At 43.7% G+C, this 18,985-nt stretch overlaps 1 protein-coding gene and 2 long non-coding RNA genes across 29 annotated transcripts in view; 1 reads left to right on the forward strand and 2 right to left on the reverse strand.

Moving 5' to 3' along the window:
• Positions 1-741: 741 nt before the first annotated feature.
• Positions 742-5,571, reverse strand: LOC135312421 (uncharacterized). Of its 2 annotated transcripts, none has more exons than XR_010371928.1 (3): positions 5,209-5,571; positions 4,014-4,213; positions 742-2,647 (listed from the first exon to the last, which is right to left on the reverse strand). It is a non-coding gene; the product is annotated as an uncharacterized LOC135312421 (long non-coding RNA). The 2 variants fall into 2 exon arrangements; XR_010371927.1 differs by having other exon boundaries at positions 5,002-5,571.
• AFDN (afadin, adherens junction formation factor) overlaps positions 5,556-18,985 on the forward strand; it is a 134,738-nt gene continuing 121,308 nt past the window's right edge. For all 26 annotated transcript variants that reach the window (XR_010371925.1, XR_010371926.1, XM_064445582.1 and 23 more), the window contains exon 1: positions 5,556-5,684. Coding sequence is in view for 24 of the 26 variants with exons in the window: in XM_064445582.1 (XP_064301652.1) it covers positions 5,577-5,684 (108 nt within the window). In the remaining 2 variants the exon portion in view is untranslated. The remainder of the gene's footprint in view (positions 5,685-18,985) is intronic.
• LOC135312420 (uncharacterized) lies at positions 13,117-17,811 on the reverse strand. The gene is made up of 2 exons (XR_010371923.1): positions 17,260-17,811; positions 13,117-14,661 (listed from the first exon to the last, which is right to left on the reverse strand). It is a non-coding gene; the product is annotated as an uncharacterized LOC135312420 (long non-coding RNA).

Genomic DNA, 18,985 nt, shown 5'->3' on the forward strand with positions numbered 1-18,985 from the left:
ACAGAGTTTAAAGAAGAGATCTGTGATTAAAAATAAAAAAATATCAGAAAGCTTTTGTGGTACCTGCAGCAGCTCTGAACCTTGTTTTAACTGACTGCATTCTAAATTATATGAGATAAGGCCAGGAGACACCATCTGATAATCTAACGTGTATACCAGCCATTAAATTTCCCCTCAATACTTCTACATTGAGAACAGCACTCCCTGGATAAAAAGGGTTTTCCAGAAAGGCATTCAGTATTCATCTGAGGATGAATCCAGGAGGATTCCAGTATTAGGCTGACATCGACTGCAAACCACTGACTGGGACCTGACCCTCTTCCCATGTGCTCCTGATTTCCAGGAGCTGTTCACCTGAAGACAAACATACATCTTGCTGAAGTCAACACGAACGCTCACATGCTGCAAGACAGTCAAACTCTCCTCCACCCTGTTGAACGTGGATAAAAGAGCACACTTCAGTCAAGATAGGACGGAGGCTGTGCGTGCTCTGAACCTACAAACACAGGTATGCCTGAGCACCCCGTCCGGGCAGAGGACCCTGCCTTCAGGTCAGCTGCACGAGAAGAACTTCCAGGCTCTTTCTCTGCTGCTGAACGGTCCACTGGACCATTTCAGTATCCAGATGGGCTCCTTTGTGCTTGCCCAGCTGTGAGTTAAATTGTCAGCTTGCTCTGGGTAGCTCACAGAACAGCTCCTGCTTTAGAGCGAAACCAATTTAAAACCATGGAGGTGGCCAGGCTAGTTCAGCTGGCTGTAGGGCTAGAGAAAGGCCCTTACATTCTTTAGCTTATTAGTACAAATATAACTGGAGGGGTCTTAACCCAAGAAGCGTTTATCGATAAATTACTTTGAAAGATCTTCCATACCTAATACAAATTAAGCATCTTCCTTAAAGGGATTTTCTTGACAGGTTTTGTAATTCATCCATACATAAACCAAAAGTAAGATACATTTATTGACACAGCTGCCATTTATACAGTTTTGTGCCTCCCTCTCCCTAAAAATAGAGCGAGGGTAATTGAACTGAAAACCTAAAGACTTCCAAAACACAATTACATAACTTGCCACACTTGCCCAGTTTTTCCCCTCTACTCCCCCCTCCTCCTTATTGTTTAAAGAGGTCAAGGTTATTAAATATAAGCTCCTACATTCACACAGGAAGAAAAGTGAGACCTAAACGTAAAGACTTTTCATGCAGCATGAACTTGCCCACGTAGCCTACACATACTGTTTGTTTACCAATTAGGCTACGAAATTGATACTTTGATGTACAGTGTGTGCAACTCATGCGGGCGAGATAATGGTGCAATGAAAAAACTTCTTTCCCCTCCCTGACTCACATGTGTTTACAGTGTCCAAAGCTGCAACCCTTATTCCGGCTAATTTATTTACCTCAGCAGGTGTGTTGTCTATGTAAGGATGGCAGTTTGATGACCCAGGTTTGCAGTGTTAGTTGCTCTAAAGTAAGCTTTCGCATTGCGTTATGCAGAATTACAGCTCCGATACTTCTGCTCTAGAAACTTAGGCACGCTTGGGAAGCCGTGAGAAGGGTTACTTTAATAATTTCAGTCTTATCTATGAATTTATAGCTTCCAATAGCGTGCTGATTTATATGGCATGGCACTATACATCAGGTGCATGCTGCCTCAGAAAATTAATGCTGCATTCTGGCAACCATATGGGCAGCTGGCGAGCGGCCAGGAGACCAGCAGAGCGTGACCCTACCTTCACGCAAACCTTCCCTATGCAAGAGAACTGTTTGCATGAACTGCACTAGCCCAGGAGCAGAAATAAAGGGATCCTGTATGTTGTTGTTGCTTATAACCATCAGATCCCCCAGGGGCAGACATACGCCAATATGATTAATGAGAGAAGCTGCACAGACACGACCCCCTTGCGGCAGGTAACCACATGGGCTCTGCACTTCTTGATGTCTCGGGGAACAGAGAGGATTGCAAAGGTCTCCATGTATATCTGTGTTTCTTCTTTATGGATCTCTCTTCTGGTTGTTGCTCTCACCTGTGACAAAATTCAGCTTGCAAGCTCTACAGGGAAGGGCATTTATCTTATTTGTTCTGTAAAAAGTGTATTATACTTTGAGTGCTGAACAAACAATCACAATCATGGCTTACAGTAGCTTAGTTACCTTAAGCACCTTAAAAAAGAAAAGAACATTGTTCAGTAAGGAAAGAAGTAAAAACCATTTTTCATTAGCACTTGCAAGTAAAGCAGTTTTTGTTCCCCATTCCTTTGCTTCTCTCACACTATTATTTATCAAGCATGCGACCATTTACAGAGTTAAATCTAACTTTGCCACCGGCTTCAGTGGGACTACCAACAGGAATACTGGGCTGAACTGGAAACTCCTCAAATAGGATTCTGTCTTCTCACTATGCAAACGATAAAAATACCAGAAAGAATACAGAGGAAAATTTCATTTAATGGTTTTGAGCAACTTTATGCAGTACCTTAAATAGAAGATGACTTGATGATAGCTCAGACACACGGTCCTGTTTACAATGTATTTTATGCGTATAATGCTTTCCATTCATAAATATCTCCAAATTCTTTTTACAACTGTTCACAGGAATCATGTCACTTGCTGGGCTTTACAGCAGCTGTTTTACTTCCCATTGCAATAGCCCTACAGAAAAAACAAGGATTGAAAGTGAAGCAGCACACATTTTCCACTGTAAACGAGCTGGTACACTCTAATTTCATGCTTTAGCTCTCTGCCCATGAGCTTTTCCAAGCAGGTCAGAGCTTATGCTTTATCGCCCACAGAACAATCTCCATACACATACTGTCCTGCTGGTTCACTCAGAGCTAGATTCTTGTCTGCATTATGATTTTTCTTAAACCCTGATGCTGTGCTAAAGCTGCTGCTGTTTGACTGTTGACAGCAACAAATTGCTCTGCAGGTACAGGCGGGCCTGGTTTCTTTCAGTACCGCTTCAGCACGGTCCAGCTCAGCGCAGAGCTAATCAGCAGCATGGTCGCTGCTGGTATCTGACCGTCAGTAGCATTTCCATTGCTCCTGCCACTACAGGAATACATCGTAGTGACTTGGGATTTCTGAGAAATGACATCCAAACATTATCAGCCTGCTCCAGTTCTGCTCAGTCTGAGCAATTTATTTGTATCCAGACTGGAGTCTAGCTAGGGTTTAGACGTGCTGACTAGCTGTAGTTAAAATAGAAATAAATAAATTCACAGCTGATTATATACACCACGTGGGTCCAGCACAGTGATAATTTTATTCCTGGTGCTCCGTGGCGTTTGAAAACCCAGGCGTGCCAGCAACGCTAAATCAACTACTTTGGGTAGCCAGTTTTCCCAGAGCAACCGCCTCTTTTCCCCAGGAAAAAAAAAATTTATCTATGTGGCTTGTAAAGGCAAAATGGTAATCTATGCACACCCCGTACCTACAAGTCTCCTTCCTAACCTTGAAGTAATACAGCCACTGTTTTTCATCCTGTGTCCTGAGTAATCCCATTTCACCAATATCCAGACAGAGCCAAGCACCCAAATCAACACACCACTCCGCACATGTCATCTGCAACGACAGAGCGCGCAGCTATCTGCCCGGGTTGCAGACTCTCGCATCACAGATTTTACAGGCACTGCCAGAACATCCAAAGTTATCTGGCAGCACACTCTGGATATGGAAAAAAAAAAAATACCCAGCATAATTTTTTCCCTTTTATGTAGGAAGAGTTATGTTTGGGGTTTTTTCTTTCTCTTCTTGCTACACTTCTAAAAGGAATATAGTTTTAGGATGATATTATTACAGGAACTTGAGGTTGTGTCTCCCCCTCCAAGGTCTGCGAGGGCTTTCAGAAGGCCTTTCAACCTCCCCTCTACCCCCTGTCCCCCTCCCGAGTTTGAGACCCAAGAAATAGGATCTATTCTGTCCTTGGAACTATAAAGCTCTAATATGGCACAGTTTCAGATGTAGGGCTAAAGTATAACTGACCTTCACCTGTAAAACCAGAACTGCTAGTACTTACACGGGAGCTATGCTGCTGGATAAAAACAATAATTTAATTGCTTAATGTAGCCAAGGCCTCCAAGGGATCTCCTTCTTCAAATAACCCAGCTGATCAGAGCTTCATCAGCAAAACCCTCTCGTCTGAACTCCCTCAGCAAAGAGGAACTTGAAATCCTTTGCCAGGTACACTAAAAGGGTATTTCCCCTTTTTCCAGCTACCTGAAGAAACAAAAAAGATACACACTCGGATGACCGAGTTCAAATACAGTCGTTCAAGGACTAAGTTTCAACGGATGCCCAATGCAAAGCAAAAACACGAGCCTTGAAGTATCGGGGAGCATTAGTTAGTCGAGGGAGTAAAAACCAAACCCCCCTGGAGCAGGGCTGGATTCGAGTCTATACAATGGGCGATGCCCCTGACAAGCAATGGCCACGTTTTGTGAGAAACCACACATAAATTTTATATCTAAAAGCCATTAAAGCGTATCTGATGCTTTAATTCCATCTCGGGTTCACCTCAAGCTGCGGAAATTGCTGTCTTTTTAGACAACCCCCTTCACGCAGCGCTCCGAAACCACTCTGTAACCACCACGGCGCAGAGCGGCGCCCGGGGAAGCGGCGGCGCGTTACGCCCCTCGCCCCCCTCGCTTGGCCGGGAGAAGCTGAGGCTCAGGGCGGCAAGGTGAGGGGCTGGAGGCCGCTTCGGGGCGGCCTTGACCCGCCGTGCTTTGCGTGTCCCCGCCCGGCCGTGCGCCCTGACCTCTGCCCGCGGGCCCGGCGGGCTGCGGGAGGGGCGGCGGGGAAGCGGCGACATTCCCGCCCGCCGGGCCCTGGAGCGGGGAGGCCGCGGCGGGGCCGCGCCAGCCTCCGCCCGCCGGGCCTTTTGTTCCCGCGGCGGACCCGGCCCTTTGTTGCTGCCGGCGCCCGGCGGCGGGCCCCGAGCGCGGCCAGGGCTCCCGCTCCTGGTGAGGGACGGACCGCCCGCCCGCCACACCGTGCGGCAGCACCTGGAGCACCGCGCACTGCCCGGACCCCCCCCCCCGCACCCCTCCCCGGTGCGGGAAGGGGAGGGGGCGCCCTCCTGAGGTGACGGCCGGCGGGAGCGCGCGCGCTCACGCACGCGCACACGCGCGCGCCCCCGGTGAAAGGCGGGCGGCCGGGCGGGGGCGCGCACGGGACGGTGTGTGAGGGAGCGAGCGAGGGGAGGGCGATACCGGGGCGGAGAAAGGCGGCAGCGGCGGCTTCGCTCGGCTCAGGGCAGGCGAGCGGAGACAGACGCCGCCGAGCCGGGAGACACGGCGACCGCCGCCGAGCCGGGGCATCCTCTCTCCTCTTCCCCGCCCTTCCTCCCTTCTCTTTCTCTCCTTCGCCGCTGTCCTCCGGGGCCGATCGCTATCGGCGGCGCGGTCCCGGGGCGTTTCCGCGGCGTCCGTGCCGGCAGCGGCCGAGGGGAGAGCCGGCCCCTCCCCTCCCCAGCCGGGAGTGAGGGACCCCCCGCTCCCTGCCCGCCTCCGCCCCTTGCCGGGGCTCGGTGGAGAGGGCCCGGCCCCGGCTCGGCTCCCCGGCGGCGGGCTCGGCGAGGATGTCGGGCGGCGGCAGCCGGGAGGAGGAGCGGCGCAAACTCGCCGACATCATCAACCACTGGAACGCGAACCGGCTGGACCTGTTCGAGATCAGCGACCCCACCGAGGTGAGCGACCCCCACCCCTCACCCCTCACCCTCTACCCCCCCCCACCCCCGGCCCGGCTGGCTACAGCCCGGCCCACCCCGCCACCCGCTCCGGGCTGCCCGGGAGGTGAGACACCGCGCCCGGGCCAGGCCGCGCCCGCCTCCGCTCCGCCGGCCGCCCGCGGTCAGCCTGGCCGCCCTCGCCGCCCCCGCACCCCCACCCCACCCGCGGCCGGGGGGCTCCGGCACAGGCCTCCCCCCCCCGCCCCGCTCTCCGCTAACGCCCGGCCCGCTCCGGGCCGGGAGGAGGCTCCGCTCCGGGGAGCGGGTGTCGGCCCCGGGCCGTGCCCGGGGCGGCTCGGGTAAAAGCAGGTTGCAGTGGCCGGGGAGAGAAAGGGAGCGCGGCGCCGGGGCCCTCCCCCCCCCCGCCTCCCCTCCTCTCCTCTCCGCGGGCACACGCCGGCCCGGCCCCGCGGGACGGACGGCTCCGAGGCAGGAAACCCTCGGGGAGCTGGAGGTGGCGAAAGGGGGCGGGCAAGGGCGGCAGGACAGAGGCTGCGCCCCCCGACCCCGAAACGGGTCACCTCTGTGGGCTTTTTTTGTCTGTTACTGAAACGGCGGCTGGTGGGAGAGGAGGGCTGAGAAGCCTAGAAGCCTGCTGGTGGCCTTTTTTTTTGTTGTTATTGCTGCTGCTGCTTATTTCTTTCTTTAAGTCGTGGGCTTTGTGCGGCAGGCGGCTCCCCGCGGGCGGCCCGCCCCGCCCGGGTGCTGCGCGGGCCGCCGGCGCCGTGTGCGGGGTCGCGTTCCCGGGGCTCCCCGCGGCGGCGGGCTACCAGCCCTCGGCGACAAGCAACCCCCCGCCAGCGGGGCCGGAGTCCTGAGCTCACATGTTGTACCGGAAAAACACAGTGGGTCATTTCTTCCTAATGAAATGGGTGTTTCTGGTGGCTGAGAGAGGCCGGGGTTTGCTCTTTTTTTTTATTTATTTTAAAAAAGTAATAGCCAAACCACACCCTGCCGCTACCCCTTGCCATGTTCCCTTTGGCTGGTTAGTGCTGTGCGTCTGGTTTAAGAGCGGCGGGGGGGGGAAGGCTGGGGAGGCAGGTTACAGCCCTGTGTATGTGTGACAGCGCTGCCTGCTCGAAGGGTGGACGCCGATCGTCTGCCTGTTCCCGGGGAAAAGGAGGAAATTCATACTTGCTCTTGGCCTGGCCCCAGTCCTGGCTGTTTATTAACAGGCCCTCTGAGAAATCACATTGGCTTGGTCTTGGAGCTTGCTCCTGTTTCTGCATCCAGGTGCTGGCTGCCAGCGTAGCCACCAAAAAGTCTTGAAAGCAATTCTAAGATTATTCAGTCTGCGATAGCTTGGAAAGAATTGCTTTGGGTATTTTCAGTTCTTCTCGTTGCAAACTGTCTCTTGAACGCCAGCGTGAGGGCTATCTGTGATTACTTCCTACATCTTCCAGTATTTATCATCATTTAGAGCTCCTTGCATGTATTGCCTAGGTTTTAACAATACCACTGTTGGCTGATAGTTGCTTGTTCAAAAAAGCGGGCTGATGCTGGCGTGAAGGAGCCTTCGTGATTGTGTTTGAGAGCTTACCACAGTCTTTCTGGAATTGCAGGTTGACTGCGAACTGTGGGTTATTTTTTGTCTGGTTAAGGCATTTGTCCATTCCCAATACATTCTAACTCCAACCTGTTTTCTCCATGTTTACGGCAGATTGTGCTTCTGTAGTTCTGTTAGGAAGTAGCTGACAAATGTTACCATTTTTTAGGTCAGCCCTACATGCTTATCATAATGAAATAGGCTTTGCACAAAAGCTACCAGCTTTGTTATGGTTATTATGAAAAAAATAATAATTTTACTTCCATTAGCTCCACACTTCTGCAGTTCAAGCCCCTGCACCTGTATAGGAGCATACTTACTGCTGTCAACAATGGCATTTGTTTCAGTTGAACTACGATAGTAAAAATTAAGTGCATGCATATCTCTTTGATTGCTTGAGCCTTTTAGACTACTAGTTCTAAAAACATTTGATAAGACTGCAGGTGCGTTTACAACAAACCCAGCAGTAGGTAATGGTTTTATAGATAAAGTGTATTTTCCTTCCAGATAATTACAAATACAAATGTTGGTGTTTTTTTCCACTGTTACCCTGAGCTGACCCAAATTTGGCAATATTTTCAACCCAGATGATGGTGTGATTCACACGTGTACTATTTAGCAGCTTAAATGAAAGCCCGTTTACTCGACTGCCTGAGAGCTGACAATCCTCTGTTGTTTTCCCTGCTTTTCCAGACTCAGCTTGACCATAAGGCATGTCTTGCTTATTGTAGGGGCTGCGGCGAGCGCGGCGTCTGTGAAGGAGCACTAACCTGGATATGACTTTCGCTTGGGTGTGCCTCAGCTGGGTCAAGCTGGATCATTTTAAACTGTTCAGACGTGGTTGTTGGCCGGCTGGGTTAACTTTGCAGCTAGCACGTGCCCATGCCGCAAACTGTCACCCAGGAGCTTCTGGTCAGATGCACCGTGTTTAGAATATTGAGACTTGATGCCTTATAGTGATTCCCCAGGCGTTTCTTCAGGGTAAACAATCTGGTTTAAGTGACTCGTCGTTTACGTTTTCTATATATAGAGAGTAGGATTTTCAAGAGGAGTTAATCACTTCCTTAATAGTAGGGTTTCAGGAAGATTTATGTATTCAGAAAAGAAAAGGAAAAGTGAAATCTAATGTAAATTGACTACAGTTCTGAGAGTATAGCTTAGGCATGACAGTGAGAGGTACTGGCGTGTGACCTGCCGATGTACCTCTGTGTCAGTCTGAAGGGTCTAATTTTTCTGGGAGACACAATTGGCTCTAAGTCCACTGGGTCCTCGTCACTTTAATGGAGAGTGTAAAATGTGACTTAGTTTTGAATCTATTTTGAAAGTAGTTTGTGTGGGGTGTTTTCAGATAAGTGCTTTGTGAAGTGAATCAGTTTGAATTCCTGTTAATATTTTATTGTGTAGACTAGTCCTAAGGGATTACAGATCCACTTGTCTACTTGCCTCTTCTGAGGGTTAGACACAAATGACTTCTTAAAGTATATTGTCTCTAAGATACTGAAAAGCAAGAGGCTTGGGTAGGGCATATTGTGGAGTTCATGACTAACTTTTTCCTAACTTCTTGTGATACAGTTAACTAAGTCATTGAGTGCTCCTTTTCCCCAGCAAAACAGGGATGAAGGGAATTTTCTATTCTGTGCTCAAGGTTGAGCATTCCTCTGTCTGTATGCTGTATGAGGAAGACTGAAGACTTCTTGGAAATGAGGGTTTCATACCTTCACTTAAGCTTTCACTGTAGTGAACTCATGCTTGAGAGCAAGGTGGTCATTTTAACTCTGTTAGGTATTTACCTGTTCTAACACTTCTTGCTGTTCTGAGAAATCTGTTAATAATTTGCATTATTGTAATTCTGAAGATTTTTTAAAAATCATTATTCAGAAAGTAGCTGAGAGAAGCTCTGTGGCTTGAGAAGCTTTGAAATGAACAAAGTGAAAGCTGTTTTTAAAGTTCTAGCAGCCAATACTACATAAACTCTAACACTGTCAGGAGTGATGCTAGGTACAGACCTTTGCTAAATAAGTCTGTAATACTAGTACTAATTTAAACTTGATTACTGTCTCTACTTTAAATGATGAGGCATCTACAGCAGAGTTTGGGAAATATGGGGTGAATCCTGGTTTTGTTTGTAGATAAATCAACAGTCAATTCAAAATGAAGCAGTATGTTAACCCTTTTCTTTAAATCTGTTTCCCCTTTCCGTTCCACTTTGCCCCTGCCTTTGTTCCCAAGTATTACCAAGTGTTTGGATGCTTTTGATATTTGGCTTGCTTTTCTCTATTTCTTTTTCTTCTTTTTGGCCAAAGAGAGAAATGCAGTAAAAAGACTTAAACCTTTTGCAGTAGGAGATAAATTGATGTTTTGATCTTAAGTCTTGGGTGATAATAGTAACCAAACTTTTCAAAAAGGAATACATTTGAATTAATGATTTGGTAACAAGTGCACTGAGTTGTTTAGAAGCTTATAGGTAAGAAATTATTTGCATTTATACACTTCTTTCTTACCCCCCCCCCCCCCCAATGAAATTGCTTACTGGAACCAAGTGACTGATTATGTAAAGTAGCTGCATATGGATGTTTTTAAGGGAAAGCAAGGAATGTAAAGGCACTGTAGACTAGTGCGTTTATCGTTATTGGATAGAATGAATATAAATCTTCCTGAAAGCATTTAAGACTTGTTGGTCTGAGACGCCATATGTGATTTAGGTGTTATAATTATTGTTGATCTTAACGACAAAATAAGGTTTCATCTTTAATGTATGCTTTGGTAATTGTATATGAGAGGAGGAGAAGCACTGTTTTTTTTCTGAACATGGTTTGTGCGTTAGGAATGTGAATGGCATTTAATTTTTTGAGATGGACACTTTTTAAAGCAAGTGGGATTTTTTTTTTTAATAATTGCCCAAGGGCTTGGGGATTGTTGTCAGAAACATTGATCTGTTGTAGTTTTGTTTTCTGATGGCAAAAGCTGTTCTAAACTGATCTAATATACCAATGTATTAACAAAAGTAGAAAAGTCGAATCGAAAAGCTTAGAGAAATAACACACTTTGCATTAAGAATAACTCTTAATGAGTATTTAACCTCTAATTGGCTGTAGTTTTTTTAAAAATGAGGAATTTAGAAGGTCTTTATGGCTATTTGATGAATTTTGTTTGAAATAACTTGTGTAGGCTTAGCAGCAAGGTATTAGGAATAACTCTTTAGAATGAAGGTTTTTTTGTGTGGTTTTTGATTTGAGTTTTTCTTGGGGTTTGGTTTTTTGTGTTATATTGACTATTCCCCTCTTCTCATGTTATATATGTTTTGTCTAGTCAGTATGTTTTAAATTCTTGTCGTTGGCTTTAAATACAAATAAGCAATCTATTTACAGAAAATGTTGCACAGTACACTGGATGACAGGATATTTTAGGGTTGATGCAATTTCTGTCTTTATTCTTTGGGTTCAGGTCTGATTCTGGTTCATGAAGTGTCATAGGGAAGACTGATATATGACATAAGTTTAGTCTCTTCAAAATAGTTCTGCAAGCTTGTTATTTAAATCTAGTTAAAGCAATAAGGCTTGGGAATCTTTTAGGTTTTAAACCCCCTGCAGATTCTTGTCTGCATGGTTGCTCACCCATAGGCTTTTAAAAATCTGGCTCTGAGACTTCTAAAAGGACTAATGTTTTAAGATTGGGATTATCAGTGACTATGCCTATGGCATTACGGATGATATTAGTAGTGAAAGTGTAAGCCTGGAGCTAGGGGAACATCATCTAAGTGGTGGAAATGCTTATGCCTTCCAAACGTGTTGGATTCTGCAGCTTTTGGTAGTTTTACAGTTTGCAGAGTTGTACTAGTTATAGATCTCAAGAAGCTGATAATATATCTGAAAATACTGTCTTTTTAAGTTTGCCAGACCTATGATATGGAAAATAAATTTGCTTTGCAACAAATGTTTAAGCTAATATTTAGGCAGTCTGGAAAGGTGTCTTTGAATATTAAGGACTGGTGCCTGAGCTTTTTAGTGAGTAGAATATTTTTCAGTAGTTACTACCACTAAACAGGCATGGTTCAAGAGGAGGTAAAAATGCCGAAGCATTAGTTAGAGCTTAGTGATTTCTAATTGCAGCTTATTGACTCTGAGTTCTAGTTCTGCACTGAAATGGCTGGAGAAAAGAAGTCAGGGATGCAGGTCTGCTCATTTGCATCAAAAGGACTATTTGGAGACCAGTTTTCCCTTTAACTAAGTAAAGGTGAATAGTCTTGTCTTTACAAATGAAATATAACTGCTACTATCTAGAGAGCAATAAGAAGTTTGAATTAAGACCCCGACCACAACCTACAGGCAACATTATGAAAAAATTTCTAGGAAGAAGCTTTTATGCTGTGCTTTTAATATTCCTTATATAAGAAGTTATTTCTTGAGTTAGCGGCTAATTAGGTCCATACAATTCAGACATACTAGCTTTAAGAATTCCCTCCTGATGTTGACTCGGTTCCCTGCCTAAAATGCCATTGGCAAGCACTGTTTTTCAGTTGAAAAAAAACCTAGTCCGCTGGACACATTAGCGATTTGTTTGCACAAGTGTGTTTCTTCTGACAGAAATGTTAAACCAAAATGAATGGGACACACTTTTATGATTTTTGAGGAAAACCTTGCTTTATAGTTCATAAAACAAACCTTGCTTTTATAATTAACGAAATTTTGCATTTGTCCTTAAATGCATTTGTCATCTAAATGGGGGTAGAAGAGCTAAAATTTAGCTGGCAGTTGTTAAAAGTTGAAATGAACTGGTGTTTGTGATAAGGATGTAGATCATAAGAAACCACTCTGAATTTATGTTTGCGTCAGTATTTGTTTGAAAACTTGCTTTGTTACAAATGAAGGGAAATAGATTGTGGCTATGCAAAATTCAGAGCATTGCATAAAGAGTAGCTTGTGGTTCTGATGAAGGTGGAATTAAAAATCACAGTGTGAGGTTTACCGTAACGTTCAGTTTATTACTTGAGTGAAGGAAAATAGAGCAGGTATTCCAGATAAGTAATGGAGTATTTATTTGCTCTGCCTTACAAAATGAACTTTGTGCTAATGGAAGCTTCTTCTGAAGTGTATTTGAGTAAAGCACTACTTAGGTAATTCTTCCTAGCCAAAAATCTTAAAAAATCAAGAATATTTCCGTATAAAACGTAGAGAGTGATGCTCATTTCAGTGAATAGAGATGTACAGGATTTTGCTTTTAGCTTGTAAAAAGGCTAGAGCCTGTTAATTCTTGCTGTTAAGGTTGTTAAATTTATTTTGGAGGTCTTTTCTCCTGACAATGTAATTTTTACCTTAAAAATCAGCTACTAGTAGTGAAATGCAATAATGTTTTTGGAGGATAGTTGTTTTTTTATTTTGGTGTTTTGTTTTTTTTTCTTTAAACTGGATGTAAAATCCCAACATATGAATAATTTCAATAACTGTTAAGCAATATATTCACATTAATTATGTTAAGTAGCTGAGATGAAGGTAAGCGGGCAGTGTGGTGCATTAGGTCTAGCTCATAGCGGAGTTAAGAATTGCCATATAAACAACTGTCTGCTCTCTAGTTTTGTAGAACATGTAGATCACAAATGGTGAATAATGTTGAGTGCGCATCTCCCTGGAAATTTTTTGAGGTTTGTGTAAAAAATATAGCACCATGCATTTCTGTTTCTGGATGGAATCAAGATCACTAAAAGTGGAAATGCTCAAGGACCATTGCTTTTCCCAATTTGTTGGGTTTCCATTACTCTCTTTTCTTTCTACTCATTCGTTTCTTTACCTCCTTCCATGCTCCTCTCTTGCTTTTAACATCAGTAAATGTTACTGATTTGCATCAGGATGCTCCTTTCACTTTTATTATTTTCTAAGCAGTCAAGAATGTGGAAATTGAGCTGAAATTTACAGTAACAACACTAATTTCTAGCATTTCCATTCAGTTCAGTGGCTCATGTAAAGGAAATGTGCATATCTCTTCTTTCCCAAGTTGTTGCTCAGTGTTCTTTGTGGTCAAGGTGTGTATAAAGACAGCTTTTTTGTTGTCTTGGTTTATTCGTATGATTAAGGGGCTTAGAAATATTCTTTAGCTAACTTTTTTTTTCTTTCAGTGGATGTTATTGGGATAAACCAAACCAGGTATTAGATAGTTCTTCTGGATGCGTGTATGACTTCACTCATAATTCTAGTTAATCGCTCTGCAGAGATTTCCTCCCCCCCTTAATTGTAGGTAAAAATTTCTGCTTTTCTGTAACTGTCCCTGTCTAGAAGTTTGATAATCTAAGGTGAAAACGGGGGACAACAGAAAAAATTCTGTGGTAGCAATTCAGTTCTAGCAGTACCATTCAAGCTATCTTCCTGGGCTGTACCATGCCTTGTGAGCTTCTGCGTAATGAACAGATGTATAAGGTCATAATATAACTTTCTGCAGGGCGAGGATAAGTTTTCCATGTGATTAGTTGACTTCCTTCAATCACCAAATTGCAATTCTGCCTTTCATTGCTGTCTAGTTTGGTTCTCTAGTAAGACCCAAAAAAAACCTGCTTTGAAATGAAGTCCAGTGTTCATTGGTGTTTTTTTTCAGTACTTGCTTGTTCTGCTGATACCTTCTGATGCTAGGTGACTTACGGTGTTAGGTATGTATAACTTGGTAAAACCATTTTGTGTAATTCTTCAGGATTATGGTCATTGCTTCTCTTAGAGGCTTTACCCTCAAGGTTATCAGCTGGTTAGTATTATCACAGGTTATATTTCATTACATTTTCTAGAGCTGCTTTCTTTCCATGTGTGCTCACATGTAAGTTAGATCCTTTGCTCGACTGCTCTCCAGATCCTCTTCTAGCCCAGATATTCTTACCAGGGAGCCAGTCCTCTGATACCACCTTCATGCTTGTCTCCTTATGAAGAAGCCATCTGTCTAGATACTGCTTGCTTCATTTCTCTCCATACAGAGCAGGACAGGGCTCTTTATTGGCCTGGTCTGTCTTGGACAATTTTGGCGTAGATTACTCATTACTTCTGGAAATGTCCTTAGAGTTTGAATCCTGAAAGACCTGCAAAAAAGTCCTAGGGCTAGGGCTGTCATCTAGAAGATCAATATATCGTGTTAGTTTTAAGTGCAAATGGGACACTAGGAAATGTAAATAATACTCCAATGCACGTATTTCTAATCTGTCTTGAATTTTTGTCCTGTAAATAGGAGACACTGTTAATAGAGTTTGTGATTCTACTGATGAGATTGTGTAAGCTCCTCTTCTATAAGTTGGTCCATGTCATCTGTTCCAATTGACAGCAGAAATTACAAATCGTCAACTTTGCAAGTTTTAAGCTTTTTTAAAACGGCGCTTCGGATTTCTAATTTTACCTATGTATTCCAAGAGTATAGGATACACTGAAAAAAAAAAAAGTTACTATAGTGATGCTTTTCAAGGACATTAGAAAACCTGCTGGTTTGCAATGTAATTGGAAATTGAGTATCTGTTTGAATATATGACTCCTAATGCCAGGTCAACTCTTGGGTAAATATCCTGGAATAGGGTTTGTGTAATACAGCAGTGGTTGCTGTAGGGCAGCGGCAGGCTGAAACAAAAGTCATCTTGTATGTTAACGGCTCCAGGGTGGGGGGGGTGTTTGTTTTATTTGTTCATTGTTTTTATTGCTACTTTGATGCATTGTACTCTGTTTTAACTAAAATAAAGGAATACGAAAGCTCTCACAATAACTTACTACCTAGTACTAGATTTACAGTTTCTTGATGAACTGTTTTAAGGCTTGCCCTGGTGAATTGTGTCCCAGGGCATGGCTGAATTTCTGGTCTACTCTTTAGTGAGAGCCCCTTAACAGTGGGAAGAAGTGAAAGAATGAGTTGTCTGGCAACAATATTTATTTGGCCAACAAAGTATGTTGCCCGTAGCAGCATCTGTGAACCAAAGTTTCAGTGCCTAGATTTTTCAAGCACCCCACAGGTTGTTTAGTAGAACTTTCAGATGAGCCTCGTCAGTGCGCACGTGTCTTCTTACAGGCAGATACACAACTCGGTTGCAGTGTCATGCTTTTGCATATATATCTATAGTGTCGCTCCCAAAACCCAGCTGAAGATCGAAATCCCCCTTCTTAATGAAAATTAGTGGCTGTGGCATAGCTTATGGTTGGGCAAAAGAGTTCAGAGGAACCCTCCCCCAGTGACTACAACAAAAGCTCCCCTTCCCTCTGCCCTCCCAGAAGGTGCTCTACTTTGAGCAGCGCATCAGCTGGAAATTATAAAGGGTCTTTAACCATTTTGTTGTGGTTCTCAATTTTAGTGAAACCAATTATTCCGTATTCTCCATTTAAAATCTATGAGGACAATGCTGCATGTCATGCTGTGCCTTCCTGGACAGGAAGATGTTTATGTGGAAACAGACCAAATTGTACAGGTTGTGTTTTAGAAAGCTTTGCATTGATAAATGGTCTTTATATTATCATTTCTTTTATGTTAGGAAATCTGGAGAGATCTGTCTTGTATCCACCTTTCATACACAGTTTGATAACACTGTGTTTGGATCACATGCAGGCATTGCATGCTTGGAGAATGCTGGGTGTTGTGTTAGGAAACATGTAAGTAATTTCCATTTAAAGTGATAGCCTTACTGAACAGGAGCACTACTTATTTTCAGTGTAAACAGAATGGAAGTTTTAAATACAGAAAGAGTTAGAGAACTCTTTTATTCTGGCTATTGAAAGACTAGGATAGATTGCTTTTATATCTGGAAATGGAAAATAATTTGAAAATTGTGGTGGAAAGACAATGTTTACTAATGAAAACATTGCTCAATCCTGCTAATTGGTTTATGTCTAGTGTGTGCTGTAGAGTGGAAACTCAAGAGTGGAATTGCTTAAGGTGTTTGCATTTTGTGATCTAATTCTTTAGCTTTGTTGAAGCCCTAAAAAAAAGTCCAAACAACTGTTTCCTTCTTCAAACATTGGTGAAATGCTCTAATAAAGCCTTTTTTTTTTTTTTTTGTGTAAGACATGTGTAGGAATACTTTTGATAAAGTCTCCAGAAACACTGAAATTGTATCTAGTATTATAAGAGTGGTTTAGTTGTTGCCATAGCGCAACAAGAACTACTTCAATAAACTCAGCTGCTATGCCTATGACAAACTGTTTTCAGGCAGATGATTGATATGTAGACTACAAAAAAAAAAAAGTAATTTTATACACCATCTTTTGGCATATCCACTGAAGCCATCACAAGCACCTGAAGATCTAACCATTCCAAAGTGATGAAATTATTACAGTCCCAGGAAGTGCCTAAGACGTGAGCTGGGTCTGAAGTCTGTCTCGGGTGTTCTAGCCACTTAACAGGGAAAAAAAAAGTGGAAGAGGAGAGATACTGTCTCTATCCTAGAGCCTTTTGTCAAGATTTACAGTGAAAAAACTGGTTTTCTGTTACCTTCCGGTGCCTGTCTGTATATAGCTCTTGACTAAAGCTGGCCTATAAGGTGGGATCTGTGATGACCTCACAGTGTTTGAATTTTAGTGTTCAAAATCTAGTAGAATTTTCCTAAGTAGTAATTAAGAAAATCTCTAACAATCCAATATCGACTCAGTATCTTGAGTATTAGGAGTTCTGAAGGAGTTACTAATTCTTGTTGTTGGAAATAAGTTGCAGTCTATTACAAACTCCAGAATACTTTTCCTTTCACGCTTTCTCACCTGCATTAAGATTAAGTGTGAACTCAGAAAATCAGTGCATCAACTTTCTGAGAGATTAGCCAAATTTGAAAACTTTGCCTTCTCAAAGTGATCTTCATTCATCTTGAATTGTAAGTATAAGGTGGCAGAACGAAACTTGGACAGCATTGTACCGATGTGAGACAGTCATGTGTCATGCGAAGTATCGTACAGCACTCAGTGGTAGTTTGAAGTTTGTTAAAAAAAAAACCACACCAAACCAAACAAAAACCAACCAAATAAAAAAAACAACCTGCTGAAACTCAGCTCCTACCTTAAGTGTCTGTCTTATCTTCAGTGTTCCACATTTGTCTCCAGGTCTTCAAGCATGCACGTGTCTGTGGATACTCATAAATATCCATGTATATCACAATAAATGCACTGATCTAGCACTCTCAATAAACCTGCCTATGTAGAACTCTTCCATGTTTCCTCCACTCACGCTCTGCCCCAGAAGTCTCCAATCTGCAACCCTAAACCAGACACCCCAGTCTTCTACTTAGGGTGCAAAATGCCAATCGCAGCAGTCTTCAGCTGTGTGCATCTTGCTACACAGGCTTCAGCAAGACCCTGGGAGCATGACTTTATGGTAATGCAGCTTTGCCAGCAGCCTTCCTTCAGGTTACTGATCAGCCAGTCCTCTAGCATGTGCCGTGTGGACTTTGAAATGGCTGGGCTGCTGCAGTCAGGCCTCTTCATAACGAGCTAGTCCCTGTGCTGATGGTAGCTGTGACAGCAGGGTTTCCTTCTAAGGGAGGGGGGAGAAAAGGTGTTTATTTCTTGCTTGCTGTGCTATTATAACCATAGATAGGTTTTCCTTATTTCGGAGAGGATTCCTTCTTCTAATACATTTTTGACTTGAGTGTTATCTATTCTATGAGTGCCATCTATGAGTTTTCTGGATTAACCTTGTGCAGAATTCCTCAGCTGCTGAGAAGGGAATCTTGCACCAAGGGGAAAAATTCCTTCCTAACCACTTCAAAGGTAATTAGGATGGTACTCGCAGCAGGTAGAGTAGAGCTAAATTTAGCCAAATCCTGAGGATAAACAGGGTATTTCTTTATGGTGCAAAACAGCCGAGACAATTGCTGTGATCCTTGATACGCATGCCTTTTTCCTAGCTCCAGTTTCCTTCCTTCCAAGGTAGTACCGTGGCATTATGAGTAGTAGTAGATGTCTGTAAGCAGAGTGAGATACCGGTGTATTTCTGGTACCTTTATACCCTTAATTTCTGAAGTAAACTGTTAAAGAGCACTGATCTTTTGCATGGCTGATTAACGCTTAAGTAATATGAAGCCTTTTCCATCTCAGCAGCTTTAACAGGATGAATAATTTCACGTGTACGTACATACTCTGTTCTGCAGCCACTTCTTCACCCACCTCTCAGCACTTCCGAGGCACAGAAAGAAAGCTGGTAGTGGTGACCCCCTTCCTCCCGTCACTGCCATCTCATTCCCATCATGGGGGTTGTCTTCTGCAGCGTGGAACTGTCCAGCTTTGATGCTCTTCCAGCTCTGTGGTGTTGATGATAGCAAAAGGCAGCGATGGGTTTTTCTGCTGTTAATGTTTAGTGGTTGTTTTGAGCTGATCCTTACCACTTTTACAGCATCCAGAAGTACTGAATAGTAGCAGTTAAATTTGTATGTTGATATTTACTGGGGCTTTCAGCCCTTCCTCTGCCTTATCCTCCAATGTCCATCTGACTTAAATGTCATTAAATGTTGAAAATGTTTTAATTGGTGCTTGGTTTATTTCAAATTTCACATATATTAATATGGAAAGAAATTTTTATGTCAACTGAAAAAAAATTTTGACAAGTATGGGCTTTGCTAAACCTTATTGCATTTGTTGGGAAAAGCCGCTTACTTGTTACACACAAGTAGACATTTTTCCTATTACTGAGCTTTACTGTTTATATATGCCAGTACCAAATAACATGTCAGCCTGACTTTTTCCTTACGTTGACGGTTGTTCTAAAACAGTTTTGCAGGTAGAAAATA

This window comes from Phalacrocorax carbo, chromosome 3 (assembly GCF_963921805.1).
Source record: "Phalacrocorax carbo chromosome 3, bPhaCar2.1, whole genome shotgun sequence".
NCBI classification, from domain to species: domain Eukaryota; kingdom Metazoa; phylum Chordata; class Aves; order Suliformes; family Phalacrocoracidae; genus Phalacrocorax; species Phalacrocorax carbo.